At 38.1% G+C, this 21,050-nt stretch overlaps 3 protein-coding genes and 1 long non-coding RNA gene across 6 annotated transcripts in view; 1 reads left to right on the top strand and 3 right to left on the bottom strand.

The window, feature by feature from the left end:
* Positions 1-4,665, bottom strand: part of usp13 (ubiquitin specific peptidase 13) — a 30,171-nt gene extending 25,506 nt beyond the window's left edge. The window contains exons 1-3 of the mRNA XM_055054538.1: positions 4,469-4,665; positions 2,903-3,028; positions 1,353-1,413 (exon numbers count right to left, since the gene is read on the bottom strand). Of these exons, the coding sequence (XP_054910513.1) occupies positions 1,353-1,413; positions 2,903-3,028; positions 4,469-4,579 (298 nt within the window). The 5' untranslated portion in view covers positions 4,580-4,665. The remainder of the gene's footprint in view (positions 1-1,352; positions 1,414-2,902; positions 3,029-4,468) is intronic.
* A 971-nt stretch (positions 4,666-5,636) lies between these two features.
* ndufb5 (NADH:ubiquinone oxidoreductase subunit B5) lies at positions 5,637-8,933 on the bottom strand. The gene is made up of 6 exons (XM_055054568.1): positions 8,788-8,933; positions 7,543-7,625; positions 7,199-7,265; positions 7,006-7,067; positions 6,487-6,593; positions 5,637-5,835 (listed from the first exon to the last, which is right to left on the bottom strand). Exons 1-6 carry the CDS (start codon positions 8,903-8,905, stop codon positions 5,715-5,717), a joined length of 558 nt encoding a protein of 185 aa, XP_054910543.1. The 5' UTR covers positions 8,906-8,933; the 3' UTR covers positions 5,637-5,714.
* A 184-nt stretch (positions 8,934-9,117) lies between these two features.
* On the top strand, positions 9,118-20,823 carry mrpl47 (mitochondrial ribosomal protein L47). The gene is made up of 7 exons (XM_055050961.1): positions 9,118-9,251; positions 19,100-19,248; positions 19,475-19,535; positions 19,782-19,878; positions 20,017-20,147; positions 20,325-20,420; positions 20,516-20,823. Exons 1-7 carry the CDS (start codon positions 9,118-9,120, stop codon positions 20,625-20,627), a joined length of 780 nt encoding a protein of 259 aa, XP_054906936.1. The 3' UTR covers positions 20,628-20,823.
* On the bottom strand, positions 9,703-18,775 carry LOC129373182 (uncharacterized). Of its 3 annotated transcripts, XR_008607324.1 has the most exons (4): positions 18,444-18,775; positions 18,281-18,349; positions 17,681-17,762; positions 9,703-9,978 (listed from the first exon to the last, which is right to left on the bottom strand). It is a non-coding gene; the product is annotated as an uncharacterized LOC129373182 (long non-coding RNA). The 3 variants fall into 3 exon arrangements; XR_008607323.1 differs by lacking the exons at positions 17,681-17,762; positions 18,281-18,349; positions 18,444-18,775 and adding exons at positions 10,498-10,566; positions 10,661-10,795; XR_008607322.1 differs by lacking the exon at positions 9,703-9,978 and having other exon boundaries at positions 17,524-17,762.
* Positions 20,824-21,050: the final 227 nt, after the last annotated feature.

The raw sequence follows: 21,050 nt of genomic DNA, 5'->3' as shown, positions 1-21,050 counted from the left end.
TTAATGGTTCTTTGGGATGTTTCTAATTAAGAGAGGATTTGCAGTTGTGGAACCAGAAATGGTGTCTACAGAGAACTACTTCTTCAGACTGACACAGAAAATAATGTCAAACTGTTATTAAGTGCTCTTTTATTATGCGTATCTGATAAGAAGCTTATACCCAGAGTCTGGACTTGTCTCTGAACCCAGCAGCAAAAAGCAAGGTAAACACTCCCTTTGAGCATATGCCTGATAGAAAACAACAACTTTGTACTGAGGCTAAGTACCAATTTATGCAAAGTGCCAGCAGCAGGTGATTGCTGGTACATACCTTTTTTTGCCTTATGTAGCATTTTTCACTGACTGGTTGCTATTTCTTGAACATACAATAATCATCTACATGCACACACCATCATCATTCATTAAGGCCATGTAAGTCTTAAACTATCAAACCAAGCCAGTTTACGCAGTGTCACTGTGGCACAAAAGATTTTACTACTGCTGAACCAGGTTGTGGTAAACCAGATATAGTCAAAAATATATATATTGTGTGAGAAATTATTTCATTTCTTCTAATTTTAATGTGGCTGAAAAAAAACAGTAGGGGAAATAACACAAAAAATGAAAAAAGCTTTAATCAGATTTGTGAAACGAGTCTTCTGATACCTCATCTGTTCTGTTTACGTTTCTTTCTTCCCATGATTTCACGCAAGGAAGCCATGTGTTTGAGGAGTTGCCTTAAAGTACTGTCACAAATATTCATCTTTTGTATCTCCAGAGTAGTGAAATTATCGTTAAAATCAGAAACTTACAAAGTAAAATCAACAGGACTCTCCCACATTGTACAAACCCAGTGTTTGTAACAATGTTTCAGCATTTTAAAAATGTATATTCCCTCTGTCATTAACTTGACATTGAGCAAAAATATTAATTACTTAGGTAACTGTAACAAACCTTAACCTGACTAATTCTGAACAAACACACACACAAACGCATACCGGCAAATTCAAGACAGTTAGCAAAAATTTGAAAACAGCAGTAATATTCTAAAATCTGGGCCTTCTCAGATAGAAGCAGGCCAGTAGGGCTCCCAAAAGGTCAATGATAATAAAAAAAAAAACAACAACAGTGCAAAATCAAAAGAACACGGAAGAGTTTTCTTTGTCACACACTCCAGTGGGTGGAGATGATGTGAACGGAATAAGTTAAATTGTCCTCAGGAACTGCCGACAATTTTACTGCTGAGCTAAATTGACAATCTTGTCATTTTCCATTTGTTTGTCACAGTAAGCTAATAGATTTATTTAAAATATATTTTTTAAGATTTTCACATTGCAGTATAGAAGCATGTCACTCCAGTGAAAATAACATACCTAGAAACACTTTTCCATTTCTTCGTCTGGGGATGGCACCTCCGGCAGCACCTGTGGTTTTCTGCAAGAAACAAGTAGTAACAATATTATATATATATATATATATATATATATATATATATATATATATATATATATATATATATATATATATATATATATATGCAAAAAGATATTTGTTATCCTTCATTTTTCAAAACTAAAACGAAGATAAACTTATACGCTCCCCTGAATCAGATCTAGTCTGCTGCTATTGTCTTAGAAGTAGTTTGGTGGCCAGATGAGTTTATAAGTGAAGGGAAAATCTCCAGACCTTCAAACATTATTCATCTGGGTTTACCCTTAACTGCAAATAGCATTTCTAGTGTGACAGCAAAGCAATTTAAAAAACATAATAACCTAACAGATAAAAACAAAAAAGAAAACATTTTCATAAAAACATAAATATGCAACCTTAGTCCCTTGTCGGCTAAACGACACAAGCAGATTGATGTCCAATTTGACAAGTTTTAGAGAAACTGGAAATATTGACACCCACAGAATCAAGGGAACCACCATGAAGGAAAAGCAGCACAAACAGAGGAGCCTGCAGAATGTGCAGCAGCTGTTTGTGGTCAGATCCAGGCATGGAAATAGCAGCTCTTTTCAAAGCAGAGCTGATCTGATAGCAATTAGAGGTAGAGAGGAAACACAGCACCAGCTTGAAGCAAAAACAGGGGTTTGTTTGAGTTTGCTGCCCTTAGGAAGAATCGACTTGCTAGTTGTACTAAACAAAACCAAAAACTCAAACTCAAAGACTGTCGATTTTAAAACCACCATAAAAATAAAAGATGTGCACAGATGACATCTAAATAAAAATGGAATCATAATAAGTTTTACAGTTTGTGTTTTTTTATTGTTTAAAACAATAACAAAGCATTAAATCTACATTGATCAAGGTATTACTTAAAATGTATTTAATAATATAAACAGAACATGCTTATTTGAACATTTTTTCCAAAAACATATTATTATAAACATATATTTTCATCATTGACAAAATTTATTGGATGTAAACAGGGACGTATGCATATGGATCTTTTACTTATTTATGTATAAAGCACAAGGGTTATTTACTGAAATCCTGAAAAACATAATATGGAAAATGGGAACAGAAATAAAGTTTGGGCGTGCAAATGTTTCTCCATATTTATGCAGATATAAAAACGTTTAAATAAATTGACAGTGTAGACAAAAAAGAAAAGGCAGAACAACAGTTTCTAAACTTAGTCTTTTTGATTAAGATAATAATTTATTCATTATTTTTTTATTCAGACTTTTTTTTTCTTTAAAATAAAAAAACATTATAATAATTTAAAAAACTAAATTGAAAACTATTCTTGAATATGATAAATATGACAAAATAAAACAAACAACAGAGACACCAAAAACATCATAGTTTTTGTTGTGGTTGCATTTGACTTTTCTTGATTGTCTATGGTGTTCTGTTGAAAACAGAATTATTGAAAAAGTTTTTTTTTTTTATGTACAAGGCAGGGGACAAAACGTACCTCTTTAACATGTCGTTTGAGGTGCATGTAAACGCTCTGTCCTGTTTTGCGATAATGTCTCTCCACATGTTCCCGTCCGAAGCCCAGGAATGTGTTCATACACACATACAGGCCTCCCTCAGACTCCTGCACACAAAAGGAAACAATAACAATCAGCTGCAGCATGAGCTGAGGAGCCAACAAGGCCAGATGAGAGGACAGTCTGTGCAGTCATCTAAATTACAGGCACATTTTCAAAACATTTAAATGGAAAATCTGCTAATTAGCTAATAATCCATTCTGGAAATTTTTATTTTATTTGCAAAAACCTGCTTCTGAAGCTAATAATTTTGCTGTAGAGAAAGGACTAAATCATCTTCAATTATATGCAAATCAAAGAAAAAAAGAAAAATCTGTGATCTTAAATCCTATGCAAAAAGAAAAAAAAACTGAATTTTTTATGCTATAATTTGTATATAGCATATAGCAACAACAATGTATTCCCATGTTGGACCATCTATGCTTTCAGACCCTGCAGTGACTTTACTTACAAAAAAAAACTATTTTTAAACATAATTTCACATATTAACATAGTTTATTTCATTTGATCCATCTATAGGTTGCAGTTAATAACTCTGATTTAGTTTTAAAATGCCTTTCGAAAGAAGCAACAAAAAAAATACACTCCTACACCTCACACATGGGCTCTAGGGGCAAAGCACATGGAAAACACAACTAACCTCAAATGTGTAATTAGTGTATAGGCTTTATAAACCCCCAGTGTTAAACCTTTAAGTGGTTCAAAGTGACATATGAGCCTCAACAGTGCAAGATAAAAATAAACCCGTCTTCAGGCCAGCATGATGAACTCCAGCCACCTGAGTCACCTTTAAAAACGGTTTCAGTCCAGATAGTCGTGTAGGAAAGCAAAGGGAACGCTACATTCAGGTTCATCACAGAGGCTTTAGGAACACGCACACAAAAAATATAAAATCTATGCTTCAGTCAATATATTCTTACATTTACGAACGTAAACTTTGCATATTTTAATTCTGCCACCAATTGTGAAAATAATAAATGAGAACTGGTCAAAAGAACTTAGTTTAAAACATTTAAATATTGGCCCTACTAGTTGTTCCAAGGCATAAACACGAATAAACCTGGGCCTCATGATGATATCTTCTTTGAAAAATGTATTAAACCCTCACATTTTGAGCCAAATAGTGATTTGTTTTAAAATGATTCAAACGGCTAAACAGTGCACCTATCACACAGCCAGTCTGTTTTAAACAAAAGGTGTGGTTCAGAGGAATTATTACCATCATTATGAGTATTAAATGGCTTACTTCAAGTGCAGTGTTTTTGAAACGACAATGAAAGCTTTTGGACGTGAAAAGAAAAATAATAAGCCTGCACCTCTCTCCAAAGAGGAAAACAGTGTTTTCCTTCACGTCTCCAAACACATCAGATTACAGCCGAAAACACGTGTGACGTTCAGTCCGCCTGCGACGCTCCTTTCCTCCCCCTCATGTTCCTGTGTGCGTGGGTGTGTGTGTGGGTGGGTGTCTGTCAGGCGGACACACTTACGGGGGAGTCGAAGGAGAAGGCGCACTCGCTCTTGTAGACTCTGTCTCCTGTTTTGGGGACTCTGATGGTGGGCATGAAGGGGACCAGCAGCTCTCCCAGGTCTGCAGCCATCTTCGCAGTCCTGCCTCTCCCTGCAGAGTGCTGCGGAGCCTCCGGAGCGGCGCTGTCAGAGCGGAGGATGCTATTTTTAAAGCCCCTCCGTCTCTAACATTCCTCCGGCCAGGCCAGAGGGGGATGTGACGCTGGAAACGTAAAAATAAAATGACAGTTGTGGGGCGGGGGAGGGAGGCTGGTCTCTGAGTCTGAGGGTAAGGGCACGGAGGGTGAAGAGCTGCTCTTTTGTTTTGTTTTTTTCCTCCTATCTGAAGCATGGACCTGCGCAGAAATTGTAGCGCTGCTGTTGACTGTAGTGACGTCCTTTCACATTTCCAGAAAGGACCACTCCCACGTCTGAGCGAGGATCCAGAAACACACCGTCTCTCCTTCTTCCATCACTTAAATTGACGATCAAAAGACAAATAACATAAAATACACATGGGTTAAAAAGAAAGTAATGCATTGAATGTGGATTGTTTCTCTTTTATTGTACGAATAAATAAAAATAATTGTTTCATATCCACATGGATTTATTAACCTTTTATTTGGCAGACAGTCTTCGGAGCTCTGCCACCCAGTGGAGAATCTGGTTCAGTGGATTCATCAGAATACGGGTTTATGCAGTGGATATTCTTGCGTTTATGATTGTCAGCCTCTCCTTCTGAGAAAACTATTGCAATTTTTGCAATTGTTGTACAATCGGACATGAGAGCACGAAATCAAGTGACGGAAATTGGTGTAACAATTGATCTTGATGAATGCATTCCAATTTATCTAGAATGCATTCACCCATTTCATTTCAATTTTGATTCCTTTGAATGAAATTATTTGAGATGGATGGACAAAATCGAAATTGCTTTCAGTATCCTCAGGTAAATTTGAGCTGTATAAATACAACAACCAAAATGACCTGAAAATAACTGCAGTAAATGTGTAAGAATGACCTCTTGTACAGGGACACTGTCACAAAGCCAAACCAATAGATGGTAATCCACACTGATGTGGTGGAATCTATTCACTTTATGTTTCTGGATTATGATAAAACTGAAGAATGAAATTTTAATGTCAGATGTTCAGTAATTACAGCCACATAAAGATACTTTATTTAATCAACAAGGGAAAAATTTACAAACAGTGGGACTGTTAATCGTTAATTGTCAGGTGAAGCCTTGGGGCTGTTGTCAATCAGCTCCTTTTCAGGCGTCGGTCGTTGGTACCAGGGGCCGTCTCCATGATGTTTCATCTGCCGACGAACCTCCTGCTCTATCAGTCTGTTCAGGGTTACAAAACAAGTCAAGAAACAAGCTGTGAACTTGAGAAAAGTACACTGCTCAAAAAAATAAAGGGAACACTCAAATAACACATCCTAGATCTGAATGAATGAAATAAATATGAAAATAATTTCCACCTGTTTATTCCATTTGCACAGCAGCAGGTGATATTGATTGTCAATCAGTGTTGCTTTCTAAGTGGACAGTTTGATTTCACAGAAGTTTGATTTACTTGGAGCAGTATACATCTACAACTATTGAACTTTGTCACTGTAATCCTGATGATGGCTCATCTCTAAAATAACACATCAGCAGGAACAATACCTGCTTCTCTTAGAGGATGCAACATTTACATCCTACGAGATAGTAGTGTAACAGCAGTGCAGACCCAACAATCCCTCAGAAAACATAAATACATGGGTCCAGACCTCCAGTTTCTTGTCATATTGACATCCATTCAACTCAATAGATGCAGGTGACTTTGGGTTTCAGCTTTGAGAATCTCTTGAAATCTCACTCCTTTAATCAGTTTCATTCTGGTACATGTAAGTCAGACACTTTGCAGAAAATATTGAAGACCACACATTTTAGTTTCCCTTAGAGACTTCAACATTTTGGTTTTAAACTGGTGACAGAAACTCTGATAATCACCTCAGCTCAGCTTTTTCCTTTTCAACGTGGATTGCAGCCAACACTTTTTCATAGTCCTTCACTGGGGAATCATAAATGTTCCGTACAATCCACCTGGTGATGGGGTGCTGAAATGAAAAGAACCAACAAGTAATACTAAAAAATGTATTGCTTTCAAAAGAGCACTATGTTTGCTTGATTAGAAATTCTTCAAGAGTTTTTTTACAAGCAGCGTCTGTTTTTATTTGATTTTGTCGTGGAATAATACCAATTCAGCACTTGAAAAAAATTTTTAAAAACGCATGTACAAGTGGAGAAAAAATTTAACTCTCCTTTGTGGAAAATCATAACGTCTGTGTGTGGCTGCAAGACTACTCCAATTGAAACTATCTGTAAAATAACATTAATCGGCCAAATGCAAAGCAATGTATGTGCTGTGACCTCAATACGTAAATTTATGACGAACCTGAGCCTAATTATTCTGACAACATTGTTTAAGAGTTGTGACAAAGCAATGACAAAATGAAAAAAGGAACACACTTTGTAATATTCCCAATACTCAGGTTCATATCCTTCAGGAATCTCAGCAAGCTCTGCCTCACCTAAAAAAGTACAAGAAAAAACTTAGAATCATTCATAAATAATTTACTCAATTTTTCCTAAAATTATATCATGGACCAAAAGGACACATTAATATAAATTACATTAAAACACCAAGAACAAGTGTACTTACCAATGAAGATATTCACAGCTGTGACCAACACAGCCACTGGAATACCAGTCAGCAGGATGTAATATCGCTGCAAGAATAACAAAAAGAAGTGAACATTTATGTAATCGTACTTCTTATATGTTGTTGATATTACATCAGCAAGTTTCAATATATTTTGTAGGTACTTTATGTGACATCCACATAGATCAGAGCATATCTATAAACTGGCAGGAAAAGGATTTTTGGTTTTCAAATGTTTTTCAGTTTGAAACGTAAATTTTTTGCCTCATATACTGTAGTTATCTGCTTCCCTATTTTGTAAAAGGACTTAAGCTCTGTAAAGAGAATTTTGCTATTATACATACCAATAAATGCAAAAATCTCCTGTCGTAATAGTCAGTTGGCTTGACCACAAACAGCTTCTTTTCATGGCCCCAACGGGTCACCACTGAAAAAAAGAGCAATAGTTGAGGTCACAATAAAGTCTCTGCCAATTAAATATTTACATCTGTGTTCTAAGAGATCAAACAGAGCATTTGTTCATTTCAAACACATTTAAAATGCAACCATTTCATACAATAAAGTAGTACAGCCATCGAAAACAAAGGAAAAAAAATTGGTCACAGAGGAATACATTTCTACCAAAATATTTTGATATTAATTTCACACATTTACAAGAAAAGGAAGAAAATGTAGATATTCTCTGATATTGAAAGGCTGGAACTGACCATTTTTCATGATTACACACATAATTTTGTAATATTAAAACCAACATATTGTCTACCAATATAAAGACAGAATAGCAGAAGTCCTTTAAGAATGAAGTGATAAGTTAAAGAAATGTGCACCTAGATATTTTCCAAAGTATAAGTGGTAGAGGCGGATTGTAACCCAGTATCAGAATGACATACATCTCCTGCAGATTCACCTTAACAGTGAGGAAGAAACTGCAACACAATTTTATCAAGTCTGGACTCCGGCGATGTCAACCTGATACAGACAAAAACCCCAATCTACCATTTATACTTTCGAAAATAGGATTTTTTTTTTCTTTGAAATTTGTTCAAAGAAACAAACTACTACATTTATGAAAAATGTAGTAGTCAACAATGCCTGTTATTCAATCAATCAAATAAAATTTTATTGCTAGTAAATAGACAATAATACATCTCAGATAAATTCGTTTGAAGAGCTTAATTACGACATAAGAGATTTATAGAATGACTTGTAAATTGTACAATGTGTACACTAAAATGCTACTCCAATATATTAAAGTGCAATCTAACAAATTGCTAAATCATATGTCCTTCATCCATTTATGCTAAATAACACTTACCTTCTATCTCTATAGAATATAAATAAACGTATGGAGAATAAAATATCGTAACTACTAATTACATTCATATGGTCAACAAATATACAACTACAAGATCAAACATAAAGAATTTTCATCATTATACTTGAAGTTTTTCTCTTTGTTGACAACAGGGCGAACGTTAGCAGTTAGCTGAGGTTAGCATGCTAACAAACTCCGGCGCAAGGTCATAAGAGAAAGGAGCTGATTTTAGAGTCGAAAGCTAATCTCTCCGAACTAGCAGAGAATCTGTCACCTTTATTTGTCCGTGGGATGGTTCGAGCGAGTATATTGGCAGCATTATTCCCAGCTTTCAGAGGACCTAACCTGGCTGCAAAGGCAGCAGCCGACTTGAGAAGGCTCATGCCCACCATAGCTGCTGCAGGGACAGTTCAACAAGCCGCGCTGTGATTGGTTCAAGGAAAAGTAACGTACACCAAATGTATATTTATCTTGTCAAATGTTATGTTATTATTATGCCATTAATGTTAAAGGTGTTCCGATAATTGTAGAATAAAAAAAATATTATTTTAGAAAAAAAAAAGTATTTTTACACAAAATGCATGTTGGGTAATTCTAGTTAAAGATGGCGTCGTCCTCATCGTTAGGACGTGTTTTGACTCTGTGCAAACAGTTACAGAGCGTCTTCAGGATATCTCCAGCGATTAGCGTTCAACGCTGCGCTGTAAATTTGAAAAGATGCCAGAACGATCATCTAAGGTAGGGCAGTGTAGCAGCGGACATGGCATTTTCTTGTTCTCGTCTGGTTAAACTACCTCAGACCCATCGTCCCTTCAAATCGGCGGTAGTGCGCTTCAATGTCTGGCCTATGAGCTCAACCTCAGCATCTATAACCTTAAACTACTGAACCTCGATGAAGTACAAGATGTAATGAAAAGTTTAATGAAAATGAACCAATTATAATATTATCATAATGTAACGCTTTCTTTTGATGCGCAGATCTGACTGCAAGGTATAGTGTTAACCAGTTTGTAGATCAGAAGTAGGTACGACATGGAGTCATGATTGGGTGAATAATTAATACAATTGATGCCAAAAAAAGGTTTGTTAATACTGCTATTTATTGCAGTGGCAATAATAATAATAATAATAATAATAATAATAATAATAATAATAATAATAATAATGATAATGATAATACCAAAACAACAAAAATAAATAAATAAAGTTCTCAAAAAACAGGAAAATAGAAAACAAACAAAACACTTGTCAGTGACACTTCAAAACCTAATAGAGTCCACAAGAGGTCCAAAAATGAAGGGAGAATAGTTATTTTCCCTTTTTTTTTGATACTCCTTAGAGTCTGTTCAGTTCCTATATGGAAAGTGTAGTTCTGTTTCCTACCACCAGATGGTGGGTGGGTAGCTCGCCATCTTCCGTCATCCAATGTATCCGTGCAGGAGTCCGGAAGAAAAAAAAACCTGACCTAAAAGGCCAGCAAACACACATTAAGTTCATATATAAATTTTACATTTATATAAAACAAATACATACTTGCTATGTTTCGACAATTTCATTATAATAAGGAAAAAATCCTTTTAAAAAGTGCACTTCATAATTCAAGTTCAAAGTTTCTTAATTGACATAATTAGCAGTCATTGCAAACAACTAATATTGAATCAAAATCAATCAATTTAAAAATGTGATTGACCAAAGTAGCTACAACAAATCATGTTGGATATGAGACTTCATTGCTGCACCAGCATAGAAAACAACACCAACAAAGAAATCATGAAAAATAATCAAATCTAAAGTTAAAAGGGAAACCTTTAAGTATTAAAGGGGTAGTCTTTAATTCGGCTGAAACAGTGTGACTTGTCATTAAGTAAATAATTCATAAATAGACTAAATGATGTGGCCCCTGATTGTCGAGTTGGTAGCTAATGCTAATTGGCGGAGCGTAGCAAAAGTAACGGCCTACTGTAAATGACTATTATTTACTCACCGTCGAGTAACGGATTGTCTGAGGAGGTGGATGCAATGGTAACTTGTTCAATTCAGGAAGGTGTTCCAGCTGTTAATGGGCGAATATTGCAATGGGAGGGAATGTTAGCGGCGCTATTATTGCAAATACAATACGTCAAGTCAGATCGTATTTAACAACTCACCAGAAATCTTCAAAGTTGAGTTTAGATTAAATGAGTGATGAGTCGATTTATAACTTCAAGTTGTTTTATCAACAACGGACGCGACAACCAACAGTGAGCAGCAGCCAACCCGGAAACACACATGACAATGAACTTAAAGGGATGGGCTTAAAGGGAAGGTGATTGGGTCATGTCGGTCACATGGGTTACAGGTTCCCCCCCTGATCTCATGCACGTCCCCGTACATGGACCGGGTTGCGTTTGAATGACAACAGGAACAGTCATGGGTTCATCCTCCTCAGTCCCTTCAAGAGCATGCGTAAATGCAGTGGTCAGCCCATGAAACAATAACTGGATGCTCTTCAACAGTGGGTGACCCAGTTGAGAGTACTGTAGACGTTCTGGTGGTCTTCTTGCTCGGACTGACCTCCGCAAAGATGGTTCTGATTCGGGGCTTGATGGTTCTGTTTCAGGGGTTGATGGTTCTGTTTCAGGGCTTGATGGTTTTGGGTGAACATTTAAGTCCACTTCTAGTTCAATATTGTTAGTGGAAGGCTCTGGAGTGACTGGCTCAGGAGCAGGATTTCCCTGAGCTGCAGGGCCTCCTGCAGCATCTCTTGCAGAATCATCAGATCTTGAACTGATGGATATCACCTCTCTGTCCAAAGGTTGAAATTCCTTTTGCTCCTCTGTAACCACTAGAAGTTCCTGTTCTAAATCCTCTTCTGCAGCAGAGGATGGGGGCTGATCAGGAACTTCAGGTAGATCTGCAGGTGGAACAGATTTCTGGACAGGTGGCAATGGTAAATTAACAGCAGTGATGAATTTCACAGGCTCGAAGGAAAAGGGATCATATGAAGGTGAGATCATCTCATCCTCAAATGTTTCTTCATTGTCAGGATCAGGTAAGTTCACAGGCAGATGTTTTTTCTTCTTCACAGGTAAGTTTTTTTCAGAGCTCTGCTCAGGTAAGTAATTACAAGGCAACAAAAGATCACGATGGAGTGTTCTGAGAGGTTTATCCTGGTTCTCTGGTTTTACAGTGTAAACAGGGAGATTGCCAGCCCTCTCCACCACTACATACATATCAGGTTCCCATTTGTCAGCCAATTTCTGCTTTCCTCTCAGTCGGACGTTCCTAACAAGGACCCTGTCTCCCACGGCAAGTTCAGAAACAGTGACATGCCGATCGAAGGAGGTTTTGTTGCGGGACATCACTTTCTCCGAGTTCTTCACAGCCAACTGATAACTGTCTTGTAGACGTGCTTTCAATCCTTGGACATATTGCAGGTGAGAGGTGGAGGTATCCTCTTCCAGCGGTAACCCAAAAGCCACATCTATGGGAAGACGAGGTTGACGACCAAACATTAGTTCGTATGGCGAAAACCCTGTGACATCATTCTTAGTGCAATTATATGCATGCACAAGTGGTTTTACAAAATCTTTCCATCGTGATTTATTCTGCTCACTTAATGTCCCCAGCATGTTAAGTAGAGTACGATTGAATCTTTCCACAGGGTTACCTCTCGGGTGATAGGGAGTTGTCCTTCCTTTATGGATGCCAGCAATATCACAAAGTTCTTTGATGGTACGAGACTCAAAATCCGGTCCTTGGTCACTATGTAGTCTCTCTGGAATGCCATAGTGGACAAAGAAATTTTCCCACAAGCATTTAGCAACAGTTCGAGCTTTCTGATTTGGTGTTGGAACAGCGACAGCATATTTTGTGAAATGATCTGTAATCACAAGGATATCTTTCACTCTTCGGTCTGGCTCCAAAGACAAGAAGTCCATGCACACTAACTCTAGAGGTCTTGAAGTCTTGATGTTAACGAGAGGTGCAGCCCGTTCTGGTAAGGTTTTCCTTTTTACACATCGTTCACAGGTCTTGATTTTATTATAAATGTCAGTAGACATTCGTGGCCAGAAAAACCGAGAACGAATTAGGTCTAAGGTCCTCTCGATCCCAAGGTGGCCCATACGATCATGAAGCTGAAACATCACCATATGCCGACACTCTTCTGGTAACACTAACTGATATGTTACACTGTTTCCCACTTGCCGTCTCCTGAGAAGAAGGTTGTTACGGAGCTCCATTTTATTTACTTCTCTCAACAGGAGTGGCAGATCTGGAAGTACATCTCTCAGTGCTGGCGGTGGAGATTCCCCTCTCTCAAGCTGAGCAATCACATGTTGGATGGTGGAATCAGCTCGTTGTTTGGCAGCAAGATCAGCAGTGGAGAACCGAGGGAGAACAGAGGTGGCAAATTGGGTGTCGTCTGTGTAGCTGTCAGGTAGACTTTCCACATGAGCAGACAAAGAGAGAACAAGGGCATGGTCATTGTTTGAGCTGAACACCAGTTGGCGGTCACAGATGGCTTCAACCATTTGTTGGTCAACTGAGGTGCAACCTGGTTCCTCGAGATGATGTTGAACAAACTTTAACACTCTCTCCCTTTCTTTACAAGACTTAAAATCATCAGGCATTTCAGAATGTGGTCGTCGGGACAGCCCATCAGCATCAGCATTCAGTTTTCCTGCCCTGTAGACAATCTTAAAGGTAAATGTGGACAGAGCAGAGAGCCATCTATAACTTGTAGCATCAAGCTTAGCTGATGTCAACAGATAGGTCAACGGGTTGCTGTCTGTGACCACAGTGAATTGTGTGCCATAAAGGTAGTCATTAAACTTCTCAGTCACTGCCCATTTAAGTGCCAGGAATTCTAATTTATGGGCTGGGTAGTTTGATTCACTTTTAGACAGACCTCTGCTTGCATAGGCTACAACTCGATTTTTTCCATCATTTTCTTGATATAGCACTGCTCCAAGGCCTGCTGAACTGGCATCAGTATGAAGAATGTATGGCTTGCTCGGATCTGCAAATACCAATACAGGAGCAGTAGTGAGTTTTTCAATAATGGTTTTAAATGCATGCTGACAGGATTCAGTCCAACGTTCAGCAAAAACCTCTTTTGGGTTAAAATAATTCTGGGGTTTCAACATAGGTTTTAGTTTCTTTCGGCTAGGTGGATAGCCAGCGGTAAGGTCATGTAGTGGCTTGACGATTGTAGAATAATCTTTCACAAATCGCCGATAATACCCTGCAAATCCCAGGAACGATCTTAATTCCTTCAAGTTTTTTGGCACCGGCCAAGATGCAAGAGTGGAAATTTTATCAGGATCCGTCTCCACACCATCCTTGGACACAACATGGCCAAGATACTTCACTGAAGTTTGGAAGAAGACACATTTTTCAATGGACAGTTTTAGTCCAAAGTCCTTTAATTTGTTTAGGACTTTCATTAATCTTTCTTCGTGTTCTTCAAGAGTTGGTGCGAAGATGATCAAATCGTCAATAAAAACCAGGACTTCTTTCAGATTGAGCTCACCCATACATTTTTCCATAAGTCGTTGAAAAGTGCTTGGAGCATTGGTTACTCCCTGTGGCATGCGATTAAATTCCCAGAAGCCTAAAGGACAAACAAAGGCTGTTTTGTTCTTATCAGCTTCTTCCATTTCTATCTGGTAATATCCAGATTTTAGGTCCAGCACAGAGAACCATTTAGAGCCTGCCAGTGCAGTGAATGCATCTTCTAGCTTCGGAAGGGCATAAGCATCTTTAATGGTTTGCATATTGAGTTTCCGATAATCAATACAGAGGCGTACAGAGCCATTCTTCTTGCGAACCACCACAATGGGTGAGGCAAATGGAGACTCCGATTCACGGATTATTCCAGACTCAAGCAATTCTTGCAGATGTTTTCTCACAGCATCCACATCCTGTGGATGTATAGGACGTGGTCTTTGTTTAAACGGTGTAGGGTCAGACAATTTAATTTGATGTTTCACCTTGTCTGTTCGACCAAAATCAAGGTCGTGTTTGGCAAAAACCTCTGGTATATTGTTGAGCTTTGAAATAATCCGACTTTTCCATTCTGATGTTAGAGGTGATTCTCCAAAATTGTATTGAAGCTGAGTTGTTAATGGCTCTGCAGACTTATGGATTTTAACATTGTGCTCTTTTGAAATAACAGACTGGAACGCAGCAATCTCTGCAATCGCTGCTCTTGCGGGGATGATGACTGGATGGTCTGACTCATTAGTTACCACAACTGGCAGGTGACAAGGCCGATGTTGAGGTATGTTAATGAGACAGGTATTAACCATAAGTCCCCCAGGCAGACAGGAAGAGGCTGGGTATTCGACAACAACCACCTTCTCTTCCTTCAATGACTGCGTGGTCAAACATCCCTCAAGGACAACAGTTTGGCCAGATAATATCATTTGTGGTTGGTCAGGCTGCAGAGTTAGGACAACTGGATGTTCAGATGCAGTTTGAGTATGCCTGTGCTGCAGGATCTTCAGGACAGTTTGATACCCAAAGGCAGTGGGTTTAAAAGTAGTACCCTGGCTCTCAAGGTGCTTCTTGTAAGCAATGTCAAGGGTATTTGTGCCTACTAGTAGAAGTGGATGTGTGGTTTTGGTATCTGGGACCACCAGAGCTAAGGTGTCCACTTCAATTGGTGAACCAAGAAATTCAGGTGGAAAAGTCAAATTTAATTCAATGTACCCAAGGTATGGTACATTTTGGCCATTAGCACCCTCAACTTCCAACAGATTGTTCAGAGGCATAATTTCATGGTCAAAAAGGTGCGCATTATAGAATGAATGGGGTACTGTAGTGACTTGCGACCCACTGTCAAGAAGACAGCTGAAGGGGGTTCCTTTTATTTGAATCTGGCCCATGCTCTTCATACCAATGAGACCCTTGGGTAATACACAGGACAATTCAGAATGGGATTCGGGACAGCTGATGGTAGCAGCTCCTGAGTGTCCCTCAGCAGGAACTGCATTTAGTTTAACTGCTGGCTCGATTTCTTTTCATCCCATGCTTGTTGTTTCTGACGAAGCTGTTTCTTCTTTTGTTCCACAAGGCTTGGATTCGCTTTGTTATTGCAATGGGAAGAAATATGGCCATCTTCACCACAGTTAAAGCAATATCCTGCCTTTGGTCTTCCAGCGGTCTGAAGTGAACTATAATTGGTACTTGGCTTAAACTTGGTCTGCTGTACCTCTGATTTTTTACTAACAGGTGTCTTTCTGGACATGAGGGAAGACATCTGCCTTTGGAGTTGTTGAATCTGCTTTTTTAATTCTTTCAGCTCTTCATTAGCTGTCTCATGACCACAAGAGCAAGTACTCTGAGACTGAATGGTCACTTTTTGTTTAGATGACTGAATATGCTTTCTCATTAGAGATTCTTTAGCAATTTGTCTGTCCTCTTCTGTCCGGAGTGACAACAGGAGTTCAGAAAATGGTGGGGGATTGCTTTTCTTCTCCTCAAGCTGCAACTTAGAGATGACTGAATTGTCCCAGCATCCACGACAGAACTGCTTAAGTAAATATATGTCCTTGTCTCCTGGTAATATTCCTCCTCTTTTTATTACAGTGCTGAGAGTAAGCTGTAATCGCTGGAGGTAAGAGGATGGCCGCTCTCCAGGATTCTGAAAAATGTTCAGAAACTGAGCAAAAAGCTCCTCTCCATCCTGTACTGTCTGAAAAGCTGAATCAAGGACTTCAAGAAGAGTGGAAGGTGATGCACCAGGGCTCAAACATTTAATCAAATCAGCAGCTGGTGATAACAAACTTTCAACAATTCGCCGATTAATATGCAATCTGGAAAGGCTGGGATCAGCAAGCAGCAATTCAATCTGGGATCGCCATGAGTCATAATCCGCTTCATTGCTTGGTTTAGGAATTTTTCCTGAAAATGAGCGTAGTCTAAGTGAAGATGTGGAAAAGTCGCTATTTTTTACAACATGCTCCACCACCACTTTTGAACATTCTGCGGAATAAGGTCATTCCCCGATAAAGAAACCCTCTGGGTTGGTGGGTGTAATGGGGCGGCTAAATCCAGGTGGCGCCCCCTGCCAATTACTGGATGAATGGGGTGGAGGGGCTGAAAACGCTTGAGGCACAGTTCGCAGCGTCTGCTGACTCTGCACAGGCTGGGCTAAGTTGAGGATTTCATCTTCCTCATCTTTCTCCTTTCCATCACCACCATCATCATCATCCTCATCTCCATCATCGCCTCCTGCATTCTCCAAATGTGTGCTTATTTGATCCATCACACCTTTAAGAACCTCCTCAAATCGTTTTCCGCTTCGTTTAGCTATGTTCTTCAGCTCATCAATGTAGTCCATGGAAGGGTTGCTGCTACTCACTGAGGCTTCATACTCTGAAGCAAGAGAAGTAACACGAAATGTCAAATCTAAGCCACTTCGGGAAGGATAATTATATGGGAAAAGGGGTTGTAAGGCATTTAAAGTAGAATCTTCTTCAAACTCGACAATCAGGTTTTTATAAAATGCACTTTGTGGATCACTAACATGAAAAACATCTTTTACTACACCATAACATTCTAAACGTTCAATGATTTCTTTTTCGTCATCACAGCTCTGAGTGCCAGTAACTAACACAGATCGTTGGATGTTTAAACCCAACTGAGTAACAACATCCATTGTTTCTTTTTGTTAATGATAACACATCCAAAATCAAAGCACTGTGAAATTGTTCAATTATTCACCCATTACAAGACTCCTGGCTAGCTCACCACATGTAACGCTTTCTTTTGATGCGCAGATCTGACTGCAAGGTATAGTGTTAACCAGTTTGTAGATCAGAAGTAGGTACGACATGGAGTCATGATTGGGTGAATAATTAATACAATTGATGCCAAAAAAAGGTTTGTTAATACTGCTATTTATTGCAGTGGCAATAATAATAATAGTAATAATAATAATAATAATGATAATGATAATAATGATAATGATAATACCAAAACAACAAAAATAAATAAATAAAGTTATCAAAAAACAGGAAAATAGAAAACAAACAAAACACTTGTCAGTGACACTTCAAAACCTAATAGAGTCCACAAGAGGTCCAAAAATGAAGGGAGAATAGTTATTTTCCCTTTTTTTTTGATACTCCTTAGAGTCTGTTCAGTTCCTATATGGAAAGTGTAGTTCTGTTTCCTACCACCAGATGGTGGGTGGGTAGCTCGCCATCTTCCGTCATCCAATGTATCCGTGCAGGAGTCCGGAAGAAAAAAAAACCTGACCTAAAAGGCCAGCAAACACACATTAAGTTCATATATAAATTTTACATTTATATAAAACAAATACATACTTGCTATGTTTCGACAATTTCATTATAATAAGGAAAAAATCCTTTTAAAAAGTGCACTTCATAATTCAAGTTCAAAGTTTCTTAATTGACATAATTAGCAGTCATTGCAAACAACTAATATTGAATCAAAATCAATCAATTTAAAAATGTGATTGACCAAAGTAGCTACAACAAATCATGTTGGATATGAGACTTCATTGCTGCACCAGCATAGAAAACAACACCAACAAAGAAATCATGAAAAATAATCAAATCTAAAGTTAAAAGGGAAACCTTTAAGTATTAAAGGGGTAGTCTTTAATTCGGCTGAAACAGTGTGACTTGTCATTAAGTAAATAATTCATAAATAGACTAAATGATGTGGCCCCTGATTGTCGAGTTGGTAGCTAATGCTAATTGGCGGAGCGTAGCAAAAGTAACGGCCTACTGTAAATGACTATTATTTCTCACCGTCGAGTAACGGATTGTCTGAGGAGGTGGATGCAATGGTAACTTGTTCAATTCAGGAAGGTGTTCCAGCTGTTAATGGGCGAATATTGCAATGGGAGGGAATGTTAGCGGCGCTATTATTGCAAATACAATACGTCAAGTCAGATCGTATTTAACAACTCACCAGAAATCTTCAAAGTTGAGTTTAGATTAAATGAGTGATGAGTCGATTTATAACTTCAAGTTGTTTTATCAACAACGGACGCGACAACCAACAGTGAGCAGCAGCCAACCCGGAAACACACATGACAATGAACTTAAAGGGATGGGCTTAAAGGGAAGGTGATTGGGTCATGTCGGTCACATGGGTTACAATAATCTTTGCATCAAAGCATGCGTCTGTAGTCTTTATCAGATTAATAATAAAATTCAAATTGCATAAAAGTATTACAAGCTTATGTCTCTATTGATGGTGAAGATGGTGAAGGACTTCTTATTTGAGATACATTTATTAAACAGAAAAAAACTTATTTTTCAGTGTTTGATCAGTCAGAGGGAAATATGCCAATTTCCTTTAAAAAGGAAATTATTTAGTATTTTTTCAAACAAAAACATCAATAATGAAGATCAATTATCCTCTGAAAATCTTTCCTTCAATTTAGGACAACCCAGTCCCAGTCAAGGAGGTAAATGTTCTGCAGTTTGGTTTTTTTCTTTGCTGATTTGGAGGCTTGTCATCCCAATAGAACAATCTGAGAGTTGGGACATTTAATTAATTGAGTAAAATGAAATTATATGTATTGATTACAATGCATGAATTAATCTTTTTTCCCCCTTCAGTGAAAAACCCTCCCCGTTTGCCTCTTCTTGGATCACTCCCTTCAACTTTGTGGGTCAGCATCGAGCTTTGCACACGACCATCAGCAGGAGAGGGTTGGAAGAGTTCTTTGATCAGCCTGAGAACTGGGGAGAGCCCAATGTGAAGTCTGGTAAAACATTACACTTATTAAATTGAATGTAAAAGTTGTTTAAACCTTGTTTAAATATCTAAGTAATTTCAGAGTCAGAAAATAGTTATTACATGCTAAAGTGATCCACTATGGTTCTCGGCAGATGTTAGGATTTGTCAAAAATTGCAGATTAGTAGCTGCACAATGTTCATGATCATGCATAATGTATTTTAAATGTCATAGGTCAACATTTGTTTCATTACAGGAGCTCCATGGACAGCAAAACAGCTGAGAACAAAGAGCAATGAGGACTTACACAAACTCTGGTGAGCAATGTCAAGACTATGTTACAACAATGGAAAATATTTGAAAATCTAATACATAGTTTTGATGCTATAATGTTTCTCATTTTTATCTAGTTGTAAACCTTGAAGAGATTTTGCCAGACTTTATCCTTGTCTTTTTATGTAAGGGACTTTGAAATGCCTCATTGCTTGAATGGTGCTAAATAAATAATTTTAAAAAGAAGTTCTGCATTTACCATTGCTTCTAACACCTCAGTTTTGTCTCAGGTATGTGTTGCTGAAGGAAAGAAACATGCTGCTGACGCTTGAGCAGGAAGCCAAAAGACAAAGAGTTCAGATGCCGAGCCCTGAACGGATGAAGAAGGTTGGTGCGACGCTGAAGTGACAGTTCCAGCTCCCACACTTCAGAGGGATTCTTTCTAATGTGTAGTTTATATTTACAGATTATTGTTGATGTGAAATAAAAACCCAAGCTAAAGGGAATATGTCTGTGTCTTCACAGATTGAACGGTCAATGGCCAGACTGGACTCTGTGGTGAGAGAACGGGAGATTGCACTGCGTCTGCTGCAGACGGGACGGCAAAAAGGCCGGCCAGGAGACTGGAGGAGGAACGTGTTCGGATATGAATACTGGTACGGAAAGTTTCTGTGAATTTATACTGGATTTTTACTGAAGCAACTTATTGGACTCTGATCCCAATGGATTTTTTTGTACACAACATTTGGTAAAATGCAACTCTGGATTCTGCCTGTCTTGTAGTAAAGGCAAGAAACTTTTACTCTTAGTAAATAGTTATTTTTCATCTCCAGGTATCGGTTCAAAGAATACACAATTCCCTGGTACATAAATAAAAGACACAAGCGCAAGAAGTTCTACACGCCCTATTTTGTCCAACCTCATATAAGGTGAGAACATTCATATGCTGCAGTGCAGTTTTCTTCCTTTAATTGTAATATTAAAGGAATATTAATATTATGGGTTTTTTGTTTGTTTCTGATAGGTTGCGCATTGAGAGATTCCTTCGAGAAAGGGCCAGGAAAGTCAACTTAAAGAGGAAAGCGTTGGCCAAATTAAAAGAGAAATTTCCCCACATGCAGTCTCCATCTTCCTGAATAAGGGATCTTACTTTTGAGTTTGCTACAACTCAGCTGCCCGAATCAGCTCACATAATCTACTGAAGTTTGAGCAAATTCTTATCCAGCTGTTATTTGATTTTACAAGATAAAACTATGTTTTCTTGAGAGGAAATGTGTTCTGTTTTGTTACTATCTAATAAATCATCCTGCCTAACTACTGTTTTGACATGTTGTAACTAAAGCAAACTCAGAATTACTTTTAAAATGACTAGTCATTTAATCATAACAAAATTGACTTTATTTTTCAAAGGTCAGATGTAGCCAATGACAAGTAAAAATGAAAATTAAATACAGATTCTTAGTTGAAATATGAGTAACCAGGGGCAACAACTGACCGGCAACTGCTCATGAATTTACCAAGTACACAAAATGACAATAACAAAACACATTCACATCCTG

Source organism: Poeciliopsis prolifica, unplaced genomic scaffold, assembly GCF_027474105.1.
Source record: "Poeciliopsis prolifica strain line A6 unplaced genomic scaffold, Auburn_PproV2 SCAFFOLD002, whole genome shotgun sequence".
Lineage (NCBI taxonomy): Eukaryota > Metazoa > Chordata > Actinopteri > Cyprinodontiformes > Poeciliidae > Poeciliopsis > Poeciliopsis prolifica.
The sequence above is the reverse complement of the archived record's forward strand: the minus strand, read 5'-3'. Positions and strand labels throughout refer to the sequence as shown.

Bases quoted from the DNA above. Each gene is read 5' to 3' on its own strand.
- ndufb5 (XM_055054568.1), bottom strand. From the start codon at position 8,905: ATGGTGGGCATGAGCCTTCTCAAGTCGGCTGCTGCCTTTGCAGCCAGG. The intron at 7,266-7,542 runs GTATGTATAATA...TTATTCTTGCAG, and splicing joins GGAGATTTTTGCATTTATTG to CGATATTACATCCTGCTGAC. The intron at 5,836-6,486 runs GTGATTATCAGA...AACCCTGAACAG, and splicing joins AAGGAAAAAGCTGAGCTGAG to ACTGATAGAGCAGGAGGTTC.
- mrpl47 (XM_055050961.1), top strand. From the start codon at position 9,118: ATGGCGTCGTCCTCATCGTTAGGACGTGTTTTGACTCTGTGCAAACAG. The intron at 9,252-19,099 runs GTAGGGCAGTGT...TTCCCCCTTCAG, and splicing joins TGCCAGAACGATCATCTAAG to TGAAAAACCCTCCCCGTTTG. The intron at 19,879-20,016 runs GTTGGTGCGACG...GTGTCTTCACAG, and splicing joins GCCCTGAACGGATGAAGAAG to ATTGAACGGTCAATGGCCAG.